Source organism: Electrophorus electricus, chromosome 17 (genome assembly GCF_013358815.1).
Source record: "Electrophorus electricus isolate fEleEle1 chromosome 17, fEleEle1.pri, whole genome shotgun sequence".
Classification (NCBI taxonomy): Eukaryota; Metazoa; Chordata; class Actinopteri; order Gymnotiformes; family Gymnotidae; genus Electrophorus; species Electrophorus electricus.
Window position 1 is genome coordinate 4,702,826 of NC_049551.1, and position 24,309 is coordinate 4,727,134.

Here is a 24,309-nt window from a genome sequence, read left to right on the forward strand (position 1 = left end):
GGGCTGGAGCAGGAATGAAGCATATGGGGGAGTGCCTACCTACACCTCAGAAATGGACTTCTAGATTAGGACACTTTGAATATTGGAGCACACAATTTGCACAAAGCGCAACTATTTTTTAAACATATTTTCAGTTTGCCTGGAGCTCAGCTTGCCTTATCTTTACAGTTCAGCTGGTGAGGTAGGTAGGGGTGTGCGCGCGCGCGCGCGCGTGTGTGTGTGTGTGTGTGTGTGTGTGTGTGTGTGTGTGTGTGTGTGTGTGTTGGGAAAATCTAATCACAACAACACTAAAATGCTGTAGAGACCAAATGTAATCCACCTACCGACCGCTGCACAGGGTGTGGGATGCTGTCCCACTTCATTCTTCGTCTGTAACAGAAAGGGTGACTCCTCAGTAGTCGCACCATTCTGACCGCTTTTCTTTTGTCTGATGTGTGACTCTTCTAAATAGTTTGGCATCACTTATGGTCCTGGATGTCAAGCTTGCATATTATTGTTGATGTGTTTGGATTTGTACTTCATGTTCCAGACCAAGATTAGTTACTGAAATTTTGCCTGTTAAGTGTGTCTGTCTGTCTCTCTCTCTTTCTCTGTGTGCGTGTGCGTGTGTGTGAGTAAACTATAGCTGGTCAAGCCTGCTAGTCCACAATTCTCACTCTCACTTTCCATCAGTAAATATAATATCATTCTCTTAAGAATCGCGCGTCTAACCGTGATGGAACTGATCTGGGTTCAACACAGCCCTGAGGTTAAAAGTTTAAAACACACCTGCTGTTCCCAAATCAGCCCCAGGTCTTTGCAGTCTTTAATGGTGCTCGCTGATGGCGCTCTCCACGTGGGGAGTGTCTCACAGCCAGGAGGAGGGGCTATGGGAGGAGCTGTGCAGATCTGTTCCTGTGTGCCGCTTCCTCCTGTGCGTGGGTCTCTGTCTGCCACTCAGCTCCCTCCCACTTCATTTAAGCTTCACCTACTTGTTTATTTACCATTTGAGGTAACGGACAGCACGCAGGCTATCGTGATGTGTTTCTCTCTCTTTCTCTCTCTATCTCGCACTCCAGAGCACTGACCAGGTGACAGCGTTCTGCCGCAGCCTCCATGACATGAATCCCGCCGAGGTTCTGCCTTCCTCCTCCTCTTCCTCCTCCTCGTCATCCTGTGTACCAAGCCCCGTCTCTCCAACGTCGGCGCCCACAGCCCAGCGCCAGCTCTCGGACGCCGACAAGCTCCGCAAGGTCATCAGCGAGCTGGTGGACACGGAACGCACCTACGTTAAGGTCAGGCCCCCGCCGGGTCCAGCCACTAGTGGTCCTCATTACTACAGCCTCAGCAGCTCCTCACAGATGAGTTTAGGGCACTCGCACCAATATGCCAAACGCTACGCATGGTGCAGGCATTCTGGCTGGAGTGGATGGACAGACTCATTGTTTTTAAGCCTAAATGCTATCTAGACTGGTTTACTGCTTCTCCTTTAATTGCCCTGTTTAATGGCTAGCTGGAGTCTATCAGCAGTACAGGCAAAACTACTACCCAGTCCCGCTTACTTCTAATAACATGCTGTCACCTTTCAAATACCTGCTTATTCCAGAAGCTCTCTCTCTTTCACTCTTGCTGTCTCTCTCTGTTTGTTTTCCTTTTCCTTTTCCCTCATTCTTCCACACCCTCACCCTATCTCTTTCGGTAGGACTTAAATTGTCTGATCGAGAGATACCTGACTCCCCTGCAGAAGGAACACTTCCTCACGCAGGACGAGGTGGGTGCTAAACTTATCACGCCATCACATTCCGCCGAGCGTGCTTGATCCGACACTCTGTCATGCTAGCAAGGAAAGGCATGACCCCCTGCATGTGTTAATAACATGTAGCAAGGCTGGAAGTGTACAGGTGTGAAGTAACAGTATTAAACCACAGGAAAAAACAATGAGAGTGCTTGTTAGGGTGATCGTGACACAGATGAGGTTTGGTGAATTTGAAAACTTCAATACCATGGACAAAAATGTGGGTTGGTGGAGTAAAGGTCATGCAGCAGATGCTGATGATGTCTGTGTGCGTTTGCAGCTGGACGTTCTCTTCGGGAACTTACCAGAGATGCTGGAGTTCCAAGTGGAGTTTCTCAAGACCCTGGAAGATGGAACCAGGCTGGTTCCAGATTTAGACAAGCTCGAGAGGGTGGATCAGTTCAAGGTGCCGTTACCAGTGGAGTTTTTGGACTGTTCATCGGATCAGCTTCCTTTTGTTTTCCTTTACATCTGTCATCATGGTGAATTCCCTGCCCGTTGCTCTATTCCACAGAAAGTGCTGTTCTCACTTGGCGGCTCCTTTCTGTACTACGCGGACCGCTTCAAAATTTACAGTGCATTCTGTGCCAGCCATACAAAAGTTCCCAAGGTTCTTACCAAAGGTAAAGCCACCTCGTGACTCTACAGTGTCTCCTAAACAGTATAAGGCAACAAGACAGTAACCTCCAAACCTCACTGAGATAATTCATGTGAGGTTGTCTGCACATTATTTGAAAACATAATTCTCTCCATTTTTTTTGTTCTGTGAACATTTTAAACCCTAAACTCTTGTAAATTTTACAAGGATTAGGACAAAATCCCACAAAAGGCAGTATGCACTTGTCCTTCTCTTAAAAATCTGTGCTACGGGAGAGATGCAGTTTTCTAACAAGCTTCTTTGAGCAAAAACACACATTCATACTGCCTAAAATCTCAGAGCTCCTGTTCCAGGGAGAGTTCCCGAGCATCTCGGCCTCTCCCTGTGCCCACGCCCTTTCACAGGGCTCTCCGCTCCTGGCGTGGCTCTTTCAGGGTCAGCGTGTGAGGGTCAGGGAAGGCGTACGCTGGTGAGAGGGGTACAGGAAGGTGTCCATTGTTCAGCCAGGCATGTGTCACTCTCCTGGGCTCAGGAGTGGAGGTTTAGCTGAGAATGGAAGGGTAACCATTTAATGCGCAGCTCCGAGCACCCGTGCGTGTACTGTTGAAGCATCGGGTGAGACTTCAAGGGACTGACAGATTTTTATTTCTTGAAAATAAAATCTTAAAATATGCTTGTTAAAGATATTTTAGTGTCTCTAATGTAGTGTAATTGTATCTTTTAACGTACTGTTTCGTGCATATAGCTCACTGATACCATCAGTATGATGGAAACATTTCAAGGATTCAAATACACTTTAAGGTTCCATTCCTGAAATACATTTGGCAGAGTGGTAGGCAGCGTTGGGTCCTTTTGCACACCACGTTTCCAACAGTTCCAGTTTTTTCTCTTATCACCCCCTCTCTTCTCCTCCTCTCTCCCTCTCTTCTCCTCTCTTATTCCACCTCTCTCCCTCTTTCTTCCTCTCTCCCTCTCAGCAAAGAGTGACAGCGAGTTCAAGGCGTTCCTGGCTGAGAGGAACCCACGGCAGCAGCACTCCTCCACGCTGGAGTCGTATCTGATCAAGCCCATCCAGCGAGTGCTGAAGTACCCGCTCCTGCTGAAAGAGCTCTACTGCCTGACGGACCCAGACAGTGAGGAGCACTACCATCTCAATGGTGAGACAACGTTCAGGGTCACACGGGGGCTTCTGGTTGTTCAGCACACACATGTATGGGCCTCAAAGATCTGAATCATGTTCTCGTATTAGTGTCCTCTGGATTAGCATGAACAGTTTGGCTCAGATTAACATAGGGAAAATGGAGGTTTCCTGCAGGTCAGGTTGAGTTTGGCGTAATGCAGAAAGGCATTAGTGGGACAAACTTTCTGACTACCATTGATGTGGATGGAGAAATATTTAAAAGTAGTGGTAACACGTGCCTTACTCCCTTGTGCAACTACCTTGTTAGTCATTGTGTGTCAAGTGAACTTTATAGGTTGCATCACCCATTTGCATCACATTCCCAGCGGAAACCAAAAGGAATCCTGTCACAGCAGTATTCAGTCCTCTCCATTCTCCAGACCACAACTGGATGATAAACTCACTAAGGTCTTTCCTTTCCTTTCAAACATTCTCCTGCAATATTCCTATAATATCATCCTTGACCACTCTCAAACACCTGCTCTCTCTGGGAGACTGGCATTAAAACAGTTAAAAGTGTTGCGTACATTTGTCTCATAAAACAACCAAACCACTCAAAGCTATTACCAGCTCAGTGTTGTTGATCACAGTTTCATTTCACCATCTCAGGATCTGTATTGGTGGTGGTTTTTGATTGTTCTCCCCCATAAGTAGTGAAGGGTAAATGGATTCCCTCCATTAAAGAGCCATAGTCTAGTGGTCTATAAAATCCAGCTGGGAGAGAAGGAGAAGAGATCCTAGCCATTTATAAAATATAAGTATAATCAATGGGAAATCCATTTATCCAATTTGTTCATAAAAGCCTTTAGATCTCATGAGGAGGTTTTTAAAAAGGTCTAAACCATTTCATGACCTCTTCTTCAGTGAAGAGTGTTTCTGGAACCTTTCACATCCTGCAGAATGCAGGAGATCTCTTGATAACTTTATTGTGGCAACCTCTGCACAGTATAGCTCTTTTTGCACGTGTCTGAAAGTTCCACTAATGTTCTGAGAAATAGCAGACAAAGTTGAAGTAATTGCATGAATATCTTGTATAGTTTCCTCTTCCTCCTTTAGTCCTTCTTGTATACAGGCCATTCCACTTAACCTTTGATGGGTACATTTCGGCATATTTTAGGCAATTTACACAGTAATTGTTTGTTTTTATCAATGTTGGGCCACCAAAACATATTTTTGTCTCTTGTCACACCAATGTGTCCCCCTTGATTATGGATATGTTATAAAACATTCTGCAATCCCACTGGGATCCACAGTGTAGCATCATCGTTTTTACAGTTACATGGTCTCATATACAATGAGTTGCGTATTATGTTCTGAAAGGTGGCCTTCCAAAAGAACTTCACTATTTAGTTTCCTCTAACTGCCTCACATTGCAGTGGATCAGTGTTGGGCACCTATAAGGTCTACTGGCTCTCTGTTCTGTATTGCTGCAATTGATTCTGATTTTAAATAATTAGAAAATAGTTTACATTTAGCCACAGCTGTCTTAGCTAGCTCATCAATCACTTGATCAACCTCAGTCAATTTTTTTTCTAATGTGCCTTCACCCTTAACAAAGCAATGCTATGCTTACTAGTCTTAGTAGCTGACCATAGAGCTTGTCTAAGATGACATTGAGCTAGGGGTTGACCATCAGCAGTAGTAAAGCCTCACATTTGCCAAATAGGTAAATACTCTGTCAATGAATTGACCACAAATGCAGACTCTGAACAGATATTGAAATTGGAATCAAGGAAAAATGTCAAAGTCTGTAGGACAGCTGATATCTCAGTTTTCTGTGCGGCAAACTTGGCTGGGCATTTGTCAAGTCACTTTTGGGTTTATACTGTAACTTCGTACATCTCTGTATTTCACTGTATAGTCCTTTTATGAACTTGGGGACTTATGTACATTGTAACATTTATACATTGTAACATGATTATAGTGAAGTAACACAGGCATGGACGTCTTATCTTGTATCTTTATGTTGCCTCTTACTGTTTGTCACTGTTTGTTAGTGCAGTCTCCTGGATTCTGAATCTGTGTGATGGTGAATTCTCATGATCCAGACCAGCTATTATTATTGTGTTTGTCTTCCATCCCTGTGCAGTTGCCATGAAGGCCATGAATAAAGTGGCCAGTCACATTAACGAGATGCAGAAGATCCACGAGGAGTACGGTGCAGTGTTTGACCAGCTCATCAGTGAACAGAGCTCAGACAAGAAAGAGGCAAGATGGCTCTCCTCACCAGTTTAGTAAGCTTAGATGTAAAATTAGAAGCTAGCGGAACTTTCATTTTGTTTTCTGTATCAACCCTCCACCCCAAACCATTAGATACAGTTATGTGCAAAATAATAGCAGTCTAACATCACTAATTACTGATTTTGGCAGAAAAGATAATACAACATGGGAAGAAAATTCATGACTAGGTGTAGCCGAGTAATGGGCAACCAACAGAATGAACAGTCATGACATGCCCGCTGCTAATTGGGTGTAATTGACTCATTTAATGAAAGGGGAGTGTTTAAATTAATATCAGTGTGGAGTTCAATTCATTCTATGAAGAAACAGTCAACATTCCAGACATTGTACCGAAGGAGAAAGAACTTTGATCAAGAAGTTGATTGGAGAGGGAAAAACCTATAAAGAAGTGCAGAAAATAATTGGATGCTCAGCTAAAATGATCTCAAATGCTTTAAAATGGCAAACAAAACCCGAAACACATGGTAGGAAAAAAAAAATACCATCCACGTAGCTCATAGAATAACAAGAATGGCAAAGAAGCATCCAATGATCAACTCCAGGGACATCAAAGATGATCTTCAGTTACCTGTGAGTACTGCAACAATCAGAAGATGCCCACGTGAAGCCAAACTATTTGTAAGAAACCCTCGTAAAGTACCATTGCTGAAAAAAAGACGTGTTGAAAAGGTTACAGTTTGCCAAAGAAGACATTGACTGGCCTAAAGAGAAGTGCCGCAACATTCTATGGACAGATGAAAGCAAGATTGTTCTTATTGGGTCTAAAGGCCACAGACAGTTTGTGAGACGACTGAGTACAACTTGAGGGTTAAGGCCCTTGCTCAGGGGCCCAACAGTGGCAGGGCTTGAACCAGCATCCTTCCAATTACAAGTCCAAGTACCTTAACCACTGAGCTACCACTAGATTGATATTGTGCAGTGGCCAGCCCAATCTCCAGACCTCAATCTGATTGAGAATTTGTGGAGTGACATCAAAAATGTTGTTTTTGATGCAAAACCCAAGAATGCAGAAGAACTGTGGAATGTAGTCCAATCATCTTGGGCTGGAATATCTGTTCGCAGGTGTCAGATGTTTGGTTGACTCCATGCCACACAGATGTAAAGCAGTTATCAGAAAGGTTATACAACTAAAATATTAGTTCAGTGATCAACAGAAAAGCTAAATCTGTAAACAACTTTCAGTTTATACTGTAAATATTCGAGTTTGTAAATGAAAATTAAGACACTGCTATTTTTTTAAACATTATTCTTTTTTCTTCATTTTCAGTTTAAAAATTTATATTTCATTCGGAATTGAATGTGTAGTGCTTCCAGTGCCTTTGTGTATTTGGAAATAAATGCTAGTATGAGGATTGAGCTTTTTCTCAGTTGTTTTAAACACACTGCTATTATTTTGCACATGAATCTTGCTGTTACGGTTGTGCCCTCACACGTGCAGGGGTTCGAGCTGAAGCCGGTAGGTAAATGAACTGCTGCCCCTGTCTCCCTTCTGCTCCAGGTGGCTGATCTGTCCATGGGTGACCTGTTACTGCACACCACTGTGGCCTGGATCAACCCCTCCTCATCCCTGGTGAAGGGGAAAAAAGACCCCGAGCTCGCTGCCTTTGGTGAGAGAAAGAGAGAGAGAGAGTGAGAGTGAGTGAGAGTGAGTGAGTGTGTGCATGCGCACGTTTGTGTGTGTGTTCCAGAATTACATCCTCTCCTGTACTCTGCACGCCCCTGGCTCTGTACATAAAGCCAGTATGTTCACGCCCCGCAGCCTCACACTGCCTAGTGCCATTGTGGCTATTTATACTGCAGTCATTAGCCTTCCCAGGCTTTCAGCAGATGAGGAAACATTGAAAAGTAGCCAGAAGATGTGGAAGGATAATTTGACCATGCATGTGGGTTACTGATTTTCTTCTGTAAATGTTAAACTAAAAGGACGCAAAAGCACACACACAGCCCCAGGCTGTAAATGGTCAATTATCTGTACTGAAGAAGTCTTTTTTTTTTTTATTTTTTTTTTTTAAAACAGACATGACTTTTCTCTTCCTTGAGTCTTATGCCTTTCTTTCTGCATCTCTTCCCTCCAGTGTTCAGGACAGCCGTTGTCTTCGTGTACAAAGATTGCTCCAAGCTGAAGAAGAAACTCGTGAGTGCTTTTCCTCCCGTTTCTCCTCCACTGAGCAGCAAGAGGACGAGTGTTGAGCGAGAGGCTTTTAGCGGGCTTTTTTTTGAGAGCCAGCCCTCTCTGCACTCTGCTGTTTACATGGAGCAGAGTTTACCCCTCCAGTTAGGAGCAGTCAGAACTGACCTGGTCGCCTCAGGACAGCGCCGTGCTCCCTAGCAGACAGCAGGAGGCGTTCACTGCGGTCTGTGGGTAAACTGTGGTCGTTCTAATGTCTCATTGAGACCGAGACCATTCCAGCTCAAAGCAGTGATTCCTGATTGGGTTTTACAGCTGATGTCTTCTTGTGATGTGCTACATTGCATACTGTTTGCCATCTCAGTGTTTCATTAATGATTACAGTCCTTTGCCTCTCGCTCACCCTCTCTCCCACCCTCTCTCTCTCTCTTCCCTCTCTCCCACCCTCTCTCTCTCTCTTCCCTCTCTCTCTCTTCCCTCTCTCTCTTCCCTCTCTCTCTCTTCCCTCTCTCTCTCTCTCTTCCCTCTCTCTCTTCCCTCTCTCTCTCTCTCTTCCCTCTCTCTCTCTCTTCCCTCTCTCCCACCCTCTCTCTCGCTTACTCTCTCTTCCCTCTCTCTCTCTCTTCTCTCTCGCTCACCCTCTCTCCCACCCTCTCTCTCTCTCTCTTCCCTCTCTCCCACCCTCTCTCTCTCTCTTCCCTCTCTCCCACCCTCTCTCTCTCTTCCCTCTCTCCCACCCTCTCTCTCTCTCTCTTCCCTCTCTCTCTCTCTTCCCTCTCTCTCTCTCTTCCCTCTCTCCCACCCTCTCTCGCTCTCTCTCTCTTCCCTCTCTCTCTCTCTTCCCTCTCTCTCGCTCACTCTCTCTCTTCCCTCTCTCTCTCTCTTCTCTCTCGCTCACCCTCTCTCCCACCCTCTCTCTCTCTCTTCCCTCTCTCTCTCTTCCCTCTCTCCCACCCTCTCTCTCCCCTCTCTCCCACCCTCTCTCTCTCTCTCTTCCCTCTCTCCCACCCTCTCTCTCTCTCTTCCCTCTCTCCCACCCTCTCTCCCACCCTCTCTCTCCCCTCTCTCCCACCCTCTCTCTCTCTTCCCTCTCTCCCACCCTCTCTCTCTCTCTTCCCTCTCTCCCACCCTCTCTCTCTCTCTCTTCCCTCTCTCCCACCCTCTCTCTCTCTTCCCTCTCTCCCACCCTCTCTCTCTCTTCCCTCTCTCCCACCCTCTCTCTCTCTCTTCCCTCTCTCTCTTCCCTCTCTCTCTCTTCCCTCTCTCCCACCCTCTCTCTCGCCCCTCTCTCTCTTCTCTCTCGCTCACCCTCTCTCCCACCCTCTCTCTCTCTCTCTCTTCCCTCTCTCCCACCCTCTCTCTCTCTTCCCTCTCTCTCTCTTCCCTCTCTCCCACCCTCTCTCTCTCTTCCCTCTCTCCCACCCTCTCTCTCTCTTCCCTCTCTCTCTTCCCTCTCTCCCACCCTCTCTCTCTCTCTTCCCTCTCTCTCTCTTCCCTCTCTCCCACCCTCTCTCTCTCTCTCTTCCCTCTCTCCCACCCTCTCTCTCTCTCTTCCCTCTCTCTCTCTTCCCTCTCTCCCACCCTCTCTCTCTCTCTCTCTCTCTCTCTCTTCCCTCTCTCCCACCCTCTCTCTCTCTCTCTCTTCCCTCTCTCTCTTCCCTCTCTCCCACCCTCTCTCTCTCTCTCTTTCCCTCTCTCTTCCCTCTCTCTCTCTCTCTTCCCTCTCTCCCACCCTCTCTCTCTCTCTCTTCCCTCTCTCCCACCCTTTTGCTCTGCAGGGGGCTTCTCACAGAGTCTCTGTTACTGAAGAGAGAGACCCATTTCGGTTTCGGCACATGATCTCTGCAGATGCTCTCCAAGTGCGGACTCCCACCAGTGAGTCTCCCCATCAGTCTCTCTGATCCTGACAGTTACCTCAAGTCCTGTCCAGAGATAGCAAAGTTTAGACCATTTGTCAGAAACTAATTTGACCCTTCAATGTTAAAGAAAGACTCTGAATGTGAAACAAATTCTAATGTTTACAATTTGGGCTTGACATGCAGCATGCATGCAAGTCTGCCATTCAATAGGCCAGCATGGGTTTTTGTGGAGATCCTCAAATCCTGTGCACAGTGGGTGCCATACACATAAGCCACTGTGTTGCATTATTAAATCACATTTTTATTCAGTCCTTCACCCCTGATGGTGGAGACCACCAGGACCTTGGGACACTTTGCAGGGTCTGGATGTCGCAACTCATGGCTGAGTTATGTGCACGTTTTACCTGTGACCTGCGGCCATGGCAGTTTTTACCCTACATCGGGGTTGATGTTCTGCCTCTTAACCCTGCAATCCAGTGACCTTAAATTCAGTGACCTTTCCCCTGACCTTAAAGAGAGCCTTTGATGTTCTTCAAACACACTCAGTCTCTTTGGAGACCCTGCAACTTGTGTCCTTATCTGATTCCAGCTCTACTTAAGAAGAGACCTCCTGTGACCTGTCTAGTAAATGTTTTACGGGCCCTAATTGGTAAACGTCTTGTGCGTACTTGTGTTTCTCCAGACTCAGAAGGAACAGCAGTATGCGAGATTGTGCACGTGCGTTCAGAGTCTGAAGGAAGACCTGAAAGAAAATTCCATCTCTGCTGCAGGTGGGTCCTCCATTGAACAGGCATGTCTGCTGCTTACTGAGGGTTTGGCAAAGTTAAAAGCTACATTTACAAAAGTCAACTTTAATGCATGTAGTATGCGTTTGTTTATGCATATGTGTGTTTAGTTATATAGAATTATAGTAATAGTCATTAGCATGTCTTCTGTCACAGTAATACTGGCGGCCGGTTTCCCGTGCAGAAAATATGCAAACGCTCAAGACTTTTGTGTCCTGCCACAGCTCCCCTGACAGTAAGAAGGACTTCCTGAAGAGCGTGCACTCTGTCCTCCGAGACAAGCAGCGTCGGCTGCTGATGAAGACGGAGAGTGTGCCGCCCAGCCGGCAGTACATCCCCTTTGGAGGAAAGCGACTGAGGGCGCTGAAGGGAGCACAGCCCACTATGAACAGAGCAGGTAGCAAGAGCACGCTGCTGTCCGGCTCGCTGCCAGTCGCATTGTTTCCGCTTTGCTTCAGAACGAAATCCTGTGTCTTTGAAGAGGAAACTTTAGAGCATAGAGGAGATATCATGTGTCGGTGGACCTGCAAGATTTTCTTCCAAGTCATTTTGGACCATTTGTATTCATCTGCTAATCATGGAATGCTACCACAACATATAGTTGATGGTTTAAAGCAGTGTAAAAAAAAAAGAAGAAGCAGAAACTGACAAAAATGTGTGTTTTTACAATAGTTATGTTTGTGTCTTATGTAAATATCTTCCTTTGGTGGAACATGTCTGTTTCGACTCAGCAGCTGCATAACAAGCCATGAGAAATGTCAGAGTTGGAACTGAGAACCATGTGCATCAATCTCAATGTCACATTTCTCTCTCTTTCTCTCTCAGCTTCAGCTCCCTCTCGAAACCCTGGCCAACGGAGGCTGGTGCGGAACCGCTTCACTATCGACACGGACGTGGTCTTTGACAGCGTCTCGGGCCAGGATTCCTTCGACAACAGGTCCAGCCAGGAATCCCCCCTAGGGCAGCAAACCTCACCTCCAGCTGAGCCGCGGCAGGCCGGCGGTGACACGGACCGCTGGGTGGAAGAGCAGTTTGACCTCCACCTCTTCGACAGGCAGGTGGAGGTCAAGGAGACGGACATCCTCAGTGACGACGACGAGTACTGCGAGTCGGTCAAGGGGTCGTCGGCCGAGCCCAGCCTGGAAGAGTCCTTTGAGGCGCTCATCGCCGAAGGCGAGGAAGACGTGGACGCACAGGAGGGAGAGGCGGGGGGCTGCAAGGAGGAGGACGCGAGCCGGAAGAGGGCTGCCGAATCCGGACCGTCCTGCAAGCTGGACGGTAAGCCGCACGGCCCTCTGGGGCTGGCTCCCCTGCACAAGCAATGCGCAGTGGAGGGTGCCGCCACCGAGAGTGAGATCATCTGGGTTCGCCGCGACGACTTCAACAGGCTGCAGCAGTGACCTCTTCTGAGGGGAGGAGGAGAGAGAAACCGTGGGAGAGGGAACACATCTGACAGCTTGGCTCGATGCCAGACACACAGTCCAGTTTTCTAGCCATTAGCTTGTTTCCCTTTGCATGGAATATCTATTGGCCATGTACGAGTGGGCCCAGACCACGGCCAAGAAGCCCATAAGCTCTAGATAACACTGATGGAGAGAGACTGGAAGTATGAATGGCAGATACGCGTCACCTTGATCAAGCCCTAGCGCTCTCGTCAGGTTTCATCAGACATACTGTGCATATGCTACTTCTAGACAATCCTATAGGTCAAGTAAGATCTTAACTTCTTAATCGGTGTGTGGAGTCTGGATGATCCCAAGCTGCTGAAAACATCTCACTGGACTCATACATGGCACCTCACCGCACACCTGACGTCCAGCCTGGATTCCATAGTGACGTACTGTGTAGTGGTGTTGTCTGTAGATCCCTCACACACTAACATGCTGAATAGTGTGTACACGTAACCTATAGGCAGCTACACTTTCTGTCATCAAACCTGTTGCCAAAGCAACTTTTTTTTGTTGTTGTTGTTAAAATACAATGAGTGTGAGTAGGCTTTTTTTTTGGCTGTTTTGTTGTGATTTGTTTGTTTTTGAATATTAACTTCTGTTCACCTGTACTGTAGTTGACTCAAGGGCTCTGTGTTCTGTTGTGACACAAAGGGGTGTTATCTCGTGTGTTAGCGGTGTGCGGGTGACCTCGTTGAGGGCACGTGAGCAGGGCTTTTGGATTACGCTCCCTCAAAAGTCACATCCCCCACGTCTACGTTTTTTGTGTCCCAGGCGCATTTTAGTTCCTCTTTTTTTCCTATTCCATATCGGTTTTGCAGTTTACCTGAGATTCCAGTATTACCCAGCCCTATTCGCTGAAGGGGTGTATTGAATTATAAATACTGATCCTGCTGTACTTGAATTTGTCGAGGATGTTCTGAGACGTTGTGACACCGAACCTTCAACCATGCACACTGCAATAATGTGAGTAGTTTTGGTTCAAGGCACGCAACTCCTTCACATGTTCCCTCTTAGTGGTGAACTACTGACCAAAATAGTTGACCTGAACACGCCGCATGGTATGACATCACCGACTGGTGTACAGTCATATCTTAACAAACTGCGCTTGGCCATTCATAAAGTAGCAGTCGGTGTTTTTGAGGCTGTTTTATCACCAGTATGTGAAATATGAGTATTTGATTAATTTTGGACCTTTTGTGATATTTTATACAATAGTTTGTGTAGATCATGGTGGACACTGTGTATTACTGTAAGAAAAAGAAAGTCTATTTTTAATGTTAACATGGAGAACAAACCCGCATATGAAATGCAATCACTTAGGCTACTGTACTGTAGTTCTGAAACCTTTTTGTCTTAGAGAGGTGCTGTAAAATAATGTAAATATTCCTCAACTTGTTCCCTTTGCATTTTTGAAATCATATGTTCATAATTTGTGTATTACTGTTCTCCTAAAATAAAGATTCCTTATTTATATTGGCACTTTATTCTGAATTATTTTAATAATATATTCTTTACTCTATTGCAAATGTGTTTAATGCAATAATTACAGAGACCTGTTTTAATACTGACCAATTCCAAGTATTGGTGGTGAGACTACGAAACTAGAGAAAGAGCTTTGGAGATAATTAAATGTGCTCTTGTCATACCAGAACATGGTCAGACGGGGGCAGAATAATATTGCAATTGGCTTCCTCATCTTGTTCATGATCAACGGTAACGTACGATACCGTCTAACAGAGTAATAATTGTAATTGTTTATATCATGCTTTATTAAGAAATTGTTATTGTTGCCATTTTTTATCTTACGTTTATAGTGATGACACGTGTACCAAGCAGAGAGATACTCATGATCCGACCTTGTACCTGCTAATACTATAACCTAGAGAAGATTGTATGGCGAGTTTGTTTGTGTGTTTTTGTTTTTATTGCCTCGCCAGGTCGTTAAGCTGTATTTGAATGTACTGTCTCCCCACAATTGATCACGGTTTACCTGGCTATACCAAGAGCTGTTTAGGAGACGCTCTTCGGAACATTCAACTCGGAGATTACCAGCTGTCCCAAGTCCAAATTTCAACTTCTTCGCTATTCTGTGGAAATTGCCTCCCTTGAAAATACTTTGCGTTTATAAGAGCACAAACAGAGTAAGGCAGGCGCTTTGCCAAGGTCTTTGGAGATGGTGAATGCTGTCTCTTGGGTCCGACTCAGGGCTCTTCTCCCCGATTATTTATATTTTATATACATTAAAAAAAAAAATTGTCTCTTTAGTCTTCACACTGCTGGAATGGTAACTAAATGACGCAACTAAATCATTACGCAAACCTTTACTATCGGCCTAGTGTATCGTTGGCCTATGTTACAGAGAGTAGTGTATGTCTAATCATTATGGTCATTAGTATTTATCAAAACCTACCCGACGCATTATCACAGTCGGTAACTATCTTTAAGAAGGCCTACTTAGTTTGGCCATTTTTACCGTTGTAATATATATGGATTTCCAGAAATAACAAAGTCTACTGGAAACTCCTAAAATCTGTTTTCCACCACAAATCAAGAACAGGCAAACATGACATAACAAACAATCCCCCCCTTTTCCATCCCAGGTGTCTTGGTTAGTCCCTCCTAGCTCCCATGCTCCATGTTCTCCCTGTCGTGTGTGTTTCGGTTCCGTGCCGTAGTTTAGTTTTCTGCACCCCTCGTATGATTTTCCTCACCTCTTCCTCGTTTCTAGCTTAAGTTCATGTATTTAAACCCTGTCGCGTGGCCCGTGTCTGGGCTGTTCGTTGAATGTTTGGCTATTTGAATGGTTGGATTTAGGGTCGAATATATTGGATTTGATTCTAGCCGTTTTCTTTTTCCTTACCTCCGTATGTTATTTCCTAGTTTCTGCTATAGCCTGCTTGCCCTGTTTGCCTTCGTGTGTTTTTGGTTTGTTATTCCTAGCTCCTGTGTATACTGTCGTAGCCCTTGTTTTGTGTATCCCGTACTCTCCGTGTTGGCTCTATGACCCTGGACTACTCCAGCCACTACGACTCTGGATTTGGCCTTAATAAATCTCGCTCTTCTCTGCGCATGCGTCCGCCTACTCACCGCTCACCGTTACACCAGGATTTGCTGAGCACAGAAAACAAACAAACAAATAAATAAATAAATTAATTTACATCCTTTTACGCAAACATGTATCATGTACAGCAGACTATAGCTGAATCAGTAGAGGAATCGGTGCTCCAGTCGAAAGGAACAAGAAATGCTGCTAAATATGAAAGATGCTTGAATATGAATATGAATATGATTTGATGCTTCAATATGAAAAGACGTATGGTCATGACTTAGTTTTGTTGGTTTTGATTTAAGTAAGGATAAATTCCCTAGGTTCTATATCCTATTCTCATTGTGCTCTTTTCGTTTGAGCGTGCCGCTGTATTTGCTTGGACGTTGCAGCAAAAATGTGCAAGAGACTCAAGTTACGGCATGCACGTGTGTGTTGCTTGCGGTCCGTCCTCCTATCCCCAGACACCTGCTTGGGATGCGCACCACCACCTGCAGCCACCCGCACTATTTTTCTACCTGCCTCTCCGGTTATGATGAAATGTTTAGAAAGATGGCAGCCCTATTCTGAGCTTCTGCAGAGGAGCACCACCCTGGCGGCCTGCGGTTAGTTTGGGATCACCACTCTTTGAGTTGGATGCGTTTGCACAGGACAGCGCTCCCGTTGGCCCACGCTCGCCGCCGGACGGCACTCCCGCGCCTGTGTGCTGCCTTCCTGGCCTGCAGCGCCGTGCAGGACTATATTAGGTGTGCAGCTGGGATGTTGCGTCTGCTTCTCTGCATCCATGTGCGACGTCGGATGCGCGTAAGAATAATTCGGACCCAAAATCCTTTTTAAGTGATTTATTATAAAGTTGTACCGCACTGTTTCCTAGATAACCCCTGAATAATATAGCCTATGAAAGATTCGAAATGTACTTACTCTGTTAACACACGAAAGGTTCTTTCCCTTTTGGTACGCCCTCCACTTAACCGTATTACGAGTTACAGATTAAAAGTAATCAGTTTGTCTATAAGGTAAACGTAGATTTGTTCAACAGATGGCGCCACTCTCCACAACAAACGTTGTAGTTGTCTCATCTCAACGTCCTCAAGGAATTTAAAGTGTGCGGTTGGATACACTGAAACTTGACTGTGAGTTACTCATTAGTGCCACATCACGCATTACTGTTTAACTACTTATACTACAGAATGTTGCGTTTTGCAATTCTACACCTGAGTGCAGACAGATGAGCTGCAAAACGTAGACTGTCCCGTTGTCGCTACGACCTCAGGTTAAGCATTAATAGGTGTGGGGGAGAGTCACAGATATTTAGAGAGCACATATGTAATAATAATAAATAAATATAGCTACTATACCCACTTAGTTAAAACAGTTAAGTTCAAACAAACGTAATAGCTATAGTATTTTTATGCTTTCGTTTCAGCGAATATTTCATATTAATTTCCTATTACTCGACACAGTGCGACTGACGGTACTGTGTAATCTTTAACTCGTATCTCTGAATGTGTGTGTGTGTTGGGGGGAACCCCTTGGGTCCCCAACCTCTACAACGCCATTGCGTTCATGAGTATGGTACCTGACATGGACAGCCCAGCAGATTGGCAAAAGTGATGCAATCGATGGTCAGGTTTTAAAATGAATCCCCTGACTGCGCTCCGCGTGTGCAGTTCAGCTGCATACTCCTATCGCACTTGCCTGAGCGTGCGCGCGCGGAGTCTTGCGCTCACGCGCCGACGATGTGCTCCGACGTGTTCTTCATGTAGCCTACAAAGTGCAAGAAATGAAGGATAGAAACAGATATGACGGATAGCGATTTGTAATATATCTTTTTGACGCTCAAATAAGGGAAAGGCGTCTCGTATTTTAGCGTATGCGTCCAAATACGCACAAGAAGCGCGAGCAAAGGACAAGGCGTAGATAGAAGTCGATCGGAATGATACCTGATAGTATCTTAACTCGATGGTCCTTACATAAAGTTAACCAACACTTTTGATTACGAAGGCATGGAAAAACGAAAGAGACCGTTATTTTTGCTTTTCTTCATGATGACAAAGTTGTGTCCCAGTGACCAGCAAGTTCTGCGAATTGGTAAGTTTCTTTGAATAATTGAAGCATCGTGTTTGTATTTGGACCCGTGCAGGTACATTTAATAATGTGTAGTCACTCTGTTTCTGTTTAGACGTCATGTTCGCGTGTGGCAAAAAAAAGTCCCCTGACTTTTAAGGCACCTTCCCATCTTAATCCTATTTAACCTTTACACTGTACTGTCTTCAGTTTGTTTGGACGAATGCGCGACACTAGTTCAGCTTTTCGGCACCCGTGCGGATGTGTACCGAAGAGTCATGCGAGTGCTTTTCTGGCGAGGTTGAAGCCAGGTCATTGGGCGCATAGCTCCTTAGAGAAGGTTTTGACCGAGGTCATGCAGCCCCCTGAGTGTCTGATGACTGTCAGCGCCCGCCTCAGATGTGCTTCGGTAAACCCCTAAAGCAGCTTTAACAGCCTCTGCATTATTCTTTCTTTTCCGAGGGCTGATTTGACACACTCATAGACTTCAACTGACACAGGGAACCGGTCATATTGATTGTTGGGTTTTACTCTGACTGTGTTCTCACTTCTTTAGTAACCTTTCAAAATTTTTCCAGTTGTTACACAAGTGATAGAATTTGCTTAATTTTTAGGGCTGATTCAATGGGTGATTAAGCGGTAGTGGTTTTACTAATTAGCTACTGTATTATATGCAATGACCATCACTCATAACCTGTTCGATTAACATTCCTTTTGTCTCTTTGCATTCCTGTCTTGTTTGTCTTGCGGAGGTACAGGAAAAGTTGGGATGCCTTCACTTGTAATACACTAATAAAACATTGATTTCACAGATATTCTGTACTCACACAGAAGTGATCCTGCTTGTTTGCAGTGCAAACAGATTGCAAGACATAACACATTCATCAGAGGGTGCCGAGAACATAGATGTTGTGCCCTCTTGGACAAATTGCCATTTGTCATTAAGAGGAAAGCAGGTTTGTTCTCAATCATAATCAAACTTAAACATTCGGAAGGAAAACAACTTATTTTGCATTACATTGCGTTGCATTATCTTACATTGCCTATGGGGAGAATTTAAAGATTTTACTCATGTTTTCAGTATCCAGTGTGGTGTCTCAAAATATGGCGGTTGTCTAATTTTGAAACAAATTTAACATTTACCTGTATGATGAAGACCTTGTGTGGACTACAATCAGTAGTCTATGGACCTCCCTAGCAAGTAATAAATACAATGTCATTGAAGGGAGCAGAGAAAACACTCTCTACCCACTTTATTATAAACATGTATTTATTAGAAAACACTTGTAGATATACAGTTAGAGACAATGGTCCTTTTGTTGCCGTACACAGTTTGTGTTGGCTGTCCTCCACGTCTTTATCAGTAGTCAGCTCAAGAGTCTGTGTGTTTGTGTGTTGTCAGCTGGGTATTTCTGGGTGGGAGACCACTCCCAGCCCAGCAGGGACCCTGATACTTGTGAGAACCCTGCCATCACTGCTGTGCTTGATACCCGGGTACCAGCTCAACACCCTCTACCAGGACACGACCACCTCAAGTGTTACTCCAATGTTAAGAATGATGCACCTTACACTTAATATCCATTTAGAAGAGGTCCTGTGGTCAGGCCCTGAGCAGCGATGACCAGAAGGCGGCTGACAAACTGCGTATTTAAAGTATAGTCTGTATATAGAGTGCGTGGAAAATGTAGTCAGTAAATGCACATCTATAAAAGGCAGCTGTGAGTCCAGCCGTAGTGAGGATGAAGGCAGAGCAGGTGTTCCCACTAAAGTGACTTGTGCATGTAATTTTGGAATCATGGACACATTTTCAGCTGAACGTTATATTTCACTCATATCTTGAAGTGGTTAATATGCTTGGTTCTTACGTGTTATAGACTCATGGCAGGAATTATGTTAGAGAGGAGCACTTCTTTATGAACATGCTAAAAACACCATTAGCTTCAAGTATATTGTCTAATGGACTGTCTTTGACAGCCAGTAATAGACACTGTAAGTGACATGTCTTGGGAGGGTGGAGTAATTCAGTTCAATTTTGCCAATCTGTGAATCTGAGTCAGTAAGGTACCTGAAATGTTGGGAGCCCATTCTCCTAGTAAGACCAGCAAGAACAGTGATGTTTGAAACAATGAATTCTTCAAAGCTCCTTCTGACACACAATTTCTTGAGAGCCTGCATTGGTGTATGTGCTGTTACATGTTCAGATTTGTATATATGGTGTTGAGTGTTCACATTGGTGTGCGGGTTTTTGATCATGTACACTGGTGTATGCTTTATCATCGGCTGCCAGGATAATGTTAGGGTCTTTCTAACCCTGCAAACATGTTTCAAATAAGCATTTATAATAAGTGTTTGACAGATGTAATATTTATTTTTGGTTCAGTAATTACACGACCAGATCTAACACAGCAGTGGGGAGTCGTTTTACTGGTCAGCAGCTCTAATAAATGCATTGACAAGAATTGTGGCACAAAAGCCTCATTTTCCACAGAGCATTTTTTCTGACACATAGCTAAAGGGGACCAACAGCGCTGCTGGAGAGACCTGTGGCCGAGGCAGTGCTCCAAACCTTATCATGCCACATTATATTTTATTACACCATCAGGTTGCCTAAAGGCACATTTGCCTCTGGAGCACAGAGCAGCGCTACGTCTGTCCTGGTATCAAGGAACGGATGCTTCCAAACCACCGCCTATGGTCTTGTGGCACTCTGTTACATGTTTGTAGAGCTTGCTAAAACCATTTTCCCCTCCTAAATTGGTGCCTTCTCTTTAACTATTTTATGTCCATAGTCTCCCAAACCTGCTCTTTATGTATCATGTATGCTTTGAAATTTTGTTCTTGCAGGTTGTGTTCTGAACTGCAATTAACCAAGTATTAAAATGGGGTGAATATAATGCATGATTCATTAGTATCTGGAATTTCAATGGTAATAGAACAGGCCCAAGAGAATTACATGTATACGTATGTGCTATATCTATTAATATCTTGGTGCTTATGTCGGTAAAGATGCCAGTCTCTCAACATAACACAAATGATAGCATTAGAATTTATTTCCACAAAGATATCTCTGAAGTTTTCCTCCACTAAACAAGACTGATAGCAAAGCGATAACATTTGTCATATTTTTACTTCATTTGTTAGAGGTCACTCTTCATTGAATTACCTTAAACTTTGTAAACACAGCTTACTTATTGCCTTATGTTTTCTTCTTACGTCGTGGCATATCACGTAGCGCACGCTCACGCTCATAAATGCTCTCTATCTCTCTGTCCCTCCCTGTCTCACACAGCAACTACAGTTTGCCAGTTGTTGTGTACAATTGTGTGAGGCAACAGTTAGTGTAAATGTGACCCTTCAAGGCCAAATCTCAAACCATATGGTCTCTGTGTCTTCACAGGGTTGCGTTAAGACAGATGCATGGACTCACGAGGTGTGGCTGTGCAGTCCTAGCACTGTGTGCTGAGGTATAAAGCCCTGCTGTTTGGTGTGGGCTGGGTGGGTGGACCCGGGCGAGTGAAGCCAGTGGGAGCATACTGGTCATGCAGGGGAATTAATCCTGTTAGACGGGGCCGCACGGGTGAAACGCCATCGCTGCACAATTTATTGAAGGCTGAATGTGCATGCTGGAATTTCTCAACCGTTTCATTGTGCATTTGCAATGCTTCTTTTTAAAGTGCGTGTGTGTGTGTTTGTGTGGGTGCCTATGCCTTCATGGCTCTATGCATTTTGACAGAAGTGTTATGGGTGTTCGGTTGATCTCTGCGAATTATGTGTTCCTCTTGGGTTTTTCTGCATTTCTTGATGAGACATACATTATTTACTCCCTGTCCTCAGTGCAGTGACGGAATAAAGGAAGGAGCATCCTGGAATATATCTATTTATTCTTCTGGAAAAACCAGAGGGCTTAATGGCCTGGTGGAGCAAGTGCCCCTGGACACCCACTGTGACCACACCCACTGTAACCACGCCCACTGCAATACCTCACCCACGGTGACCACGCCCACTGTAATACCTCACCCACTGTAACCACACCCACTGTAATACCTCACCCACTGTAACCACGCCCGCTGTAATACCTCACCCACTGTAACCACGCCCGCTGTAATACCTCACCCACTGTAACCACACCTACTGTAATACCTCACCTACGCCTACTGTAACCACGCCCACTGTAATACCCACTGTAATCTCATCCACCGTGACCACCCACTGTGATATGGCTCGGCTTGAAATACCATGCTTCAAGTCTCATGGAAGGAAAACTTCGAGATTATTTTCTGTCCTGGCTCCCAGATGGTGGAATGAACTTGCTGTCCGGACAGCAGAGTCCCTTGGAGTCTTCAACCTCTGTGTCCTCAACCATTGTAATACCTCATCCACTGTAATACCTCATCCACTGTAATACCTCATCCACTGTAACACCACACCCACTGTGAAAACACCCACTGTAATACCTCACTGACTGTAATACCCACTTTATGGTCTGGCTGCTCAAACATGTTGGTTTCCTTGTGTTTGCAGCCAACATGGATGTGTCTGGAAATATTGGGATGCCATTGACTTGAATGAAGTTACACTTATAGAGCACCTTTCCTAGTGCCTACGGACACTTTCCAGTCAACACACTAGTGAGAAGTGGCAGCCAGTTGCACACAGCATACTCTGAACCAGAGACCTCAGCTCCCTGGTGGACTGCATCAAGCACAGGAAGGGGAAAGGAGATAGCACCCAGGACAGCGTGCCATCCATCACTGGGTGCGCAGATATACCCTAAAAATTGTCTTGGTGTATATGAGTATCTAATTTTTTAATTTTTTTTTTAACTGAGGAAGCAAACGCAGAGACGGGGCAAACATGGAAATTTCACCCAGATAGGGACTCAAACACTTGACTCTAGCACTGAGAGACAAACATGTTAACCACCTAGCAACCATTCTTGATGCTGTGTTGTTGACTGCGTGCAACTATGATAACAACTATGATAAGTATTTGTGAAGCAAGAATGAGATGTAGGGAGTTGGAGCTAGAAGGCAGCAGCATTTTGTGTGTGTGTGTCAGATAATTGCAGTTGATTACACCTAATATCTGATGATCTGATGATGTGATGTGGTGTGATGATCTGATGATGATGCAGTTGTAACTAAGAACTTTTCCCAACCAGACAGTGCGTGCCACACTCTAGAACCAGACCAAGTCCCAGAGCAAATTTCTACGTCTATGTGCACATAAAGTCGCAAAGTAATTCAGGACATAATGCGCTTCAGCAGAAGACCTGCGCCTTGAGACTAATGTAAGACTAATACTAGTACACTCAGCAGTAGGAACAGGGCTGAGCTTATTATATTGCAGTTGATTATAATATATTTATAGGACTCAGCTGGATTGATTATAATGCAGATGAAGGGTTTGAACCTGGGTCTAACACATTCATTATCAAGAGGTGGAATGGAATACAGAAATGGTATACTGTGTACTGCATATGTGCGTGCTGCCAGTGTCTACCCAAATAGATTAAAGAAGCTTCCCTAGCTCAGACTCTTGAGGTAATCTGAGGTGAATGCTCTGTGTATTTGAAGTTTGGATATACCAATTCAGTGTAAATTGGCATGCCTAACTGTGTGGAACCAAGCAGAAATAAATCATCCACATCAAATATTTATTGTTACTATGCACAAGTGAACTGCTTTAATGTACTGAAGGTCGCTAAGAACTTGTCTTTTCTAGAGGGTGCAACTTTGGAGGACACCAAAGTTATTTTTCTATTTTAAAGTACTGTGGAATGACCCTTGAAGGAAATGCCACATCAACAAGTTTATCACAGTTTATCCCCCCATATTTGTTCAAAAGTTTTATCATCCAGCGATGCACTCTCCTGATTTCCTGAAGTAACTTTGGCTTCTCTGAACCCATTTCCCATTGAGGTGCCGGTATACTCTCCACTTTTAGTGATGATATGAAAGGCGAAAGCTTGGATCCCCTCCCCTCCTAAACGCTGGAGGAATGAGACATGTAAATCAGCTTTAATTGCAAGGGTCAATGCTGTTCAAAGTTTGTATTATGGCGATTAGCTCAGAAATGTCTTGTTCTTTGGCATGCAACTGTATAATGATTTGATTGGATTTTGTGCGTAAGAAATGCTTTCTGCCTTCTTGCTAGGCCCTCTTTTGGGTAGAGTGCAAAAGAGAAGTGTGTGTGTGTGCATATGTGTGTGTGTGTGTGTTTGTGTGTGTGAGAGAGAGAGGGAGAGAGAGAGAGAGAGAGAGAGAGAGGTTCGATTTTGGCATCAGTGAGGATCTCGGAGATAAGAGATGTTGGCTGGGGATGATAAGCTTTAAAGGGAATAGAGCAAAAGCTATGCTGTACTGACATTTCTGCTTCAGTGAAAAATAATGAGATATACACCTATGTTTAAGAACAATTCCTTGGCACACACAGCACATGGCTGCTGTCTTTAAGCATACATTGGATAATTGTATAGTGTAGCATATATTTTTGGTTTGATGGACACATTATACCAGCTCACAGACTGATCTTAATTATTTCTTACCTAATAATAACTCTCCTAAGTACATGGGAATCTGTAAGAATAGCCTTAATAAATGTCTTTGTCTTCACCCATCATGTTTTGATGGATTAATTGCAGCTGACAACTGCACACAGAGAGATTTTCTAGTGTCAATTTGCCAGCATACTCTGTAGCCTTTGCCTAAGCCATCAGCATCACTTAGCATTTACACCGTACCTGACGTGGGCGAGACTCTAAAGTGTCTGCTGATCAAAGCCAGACAGGAGGGCGAGACAGGAGGGCCCGCCTGCTGCGTGCGACATTCTGACAGCCTGCTTGACTCTGGGAGAATGCTGAAGGCAAAGCTCTTCCAGCTTCTGTCAGCCATGTGCTTGAAATGACCACAGAGCTTTGGGAAATACAGACTGTTTACAGCTCGGCCAGGTGCGAAAGTACAAGTACAAGTATGAGATTTTTTTTGTAATTATTATTTGTTCTTGATTTAGCGGCAGTTACAAAGTCTGTGGCTAGAATAGGAACCTTCCCTATAGTCATTTTTTTGGCAATCCGTAAAAAGGAGAGTGAGAAATAAAAGAAAATTTCTGTCAGCACTGTGCAGAAAACCTCTGTAGCGACCCAAGCATCTGGTTCATTCTGAGAGGGGCAGTTCATTAT

The 24,309-nt window shown here is 44.7% G+C and overlaps 2 protein-coding genes across 10 annotated transcripts in view; both read left to right on the forward strand.

Annotated features, from left to right (window-relative positions):
• tiam1a (TIAM Rac1 associated GEF 1a) overlaps nucleotides 1-13,489 on the forward strand; it is a 51,901-nt gene extending 38,412 nt beyond the window's left edge. For all 4 annotated transcript variants that reach the window (XM_035535651.1, XM_035535652.1, XM_035535654.1 and 1 more), the window contains 12 exons: nucleotides 1,059-1,274; nucleotides 1,682-1,750; nucleotides 2,055-2,180; nucleotides 2,289-2,397; nucleotides 3,350-3,529; nucleotides 5,642-5,760; nucleotides 7,292-7,400; nucleotides 7,869-7,927; nucleotides 9,700-9,796; nucleotides 10,463-10,550; nucleotides 10,790-10,962; nucleotides 11,391-13,489. In XM_035535651.1, the coding sequence (XP_035391544.1) occupies nucleotides 1,059-1,274; nucleotides 1,682-1,750; nucleotides 2,055-2,180; nucleotides 2,289-2,397; nucleotides 3,350-3,529; nucleotides 5,642-5,760; nucleotides 7,292-7,400; nucleotides 7,869-7,927; nucleotides 9,700-9,796; nucleotides 10,463-10,550; nucleotides 10,790-10,962; nucleotides 11,391-11,965 (1,920 nt within the window). In that variant the 3' untranslated portion in view covers nucleotides 11,966-13,489. The remainder of the gene's footprint in view (nucleotides 1-1,058; nucleotides 1,275-1,681; nucleotides 1,751-2,054; nucleotides 2,181-2,288; nucleotides 2,398-3,349; nucleotides 3,530-5,641; nucleotides 5,761-7,291; nucleotides 7,401-7,868; nucleotides 7,928-9,699; nucleotides 9,797-10,462; nucleotides 10,551-10,789; nucleotides 10,963-11,390) is intronic.
• Nucleotides 13,490-16,761: 3,272 nt separating this feature from the next.
• Nucleotides 16,762-24,309, forward strand: part of grik1a (glutamate receptor, ionotropic, kainate 1a) — a 49,548-nt gene continuing 42,000 nt past the window's right edge. For all 6 annotated transcript variants that reach the window (XM_035535447.1, XM_035535445.1, XM_035535446.1 and 3 more), the window contains exon 1: nucleotides 16,762-17,153. In XM_035535447.1, coding sequence (XP_035391340.1) covers nucleotides 17,069-17,153 — 85 coding nt within the window. In that variant the 5' untranslated portion in view covers nucleotides 16,762-17,068. The remainder of the gene's footprint in view (nucleotides 17,154-24,309) is intronic.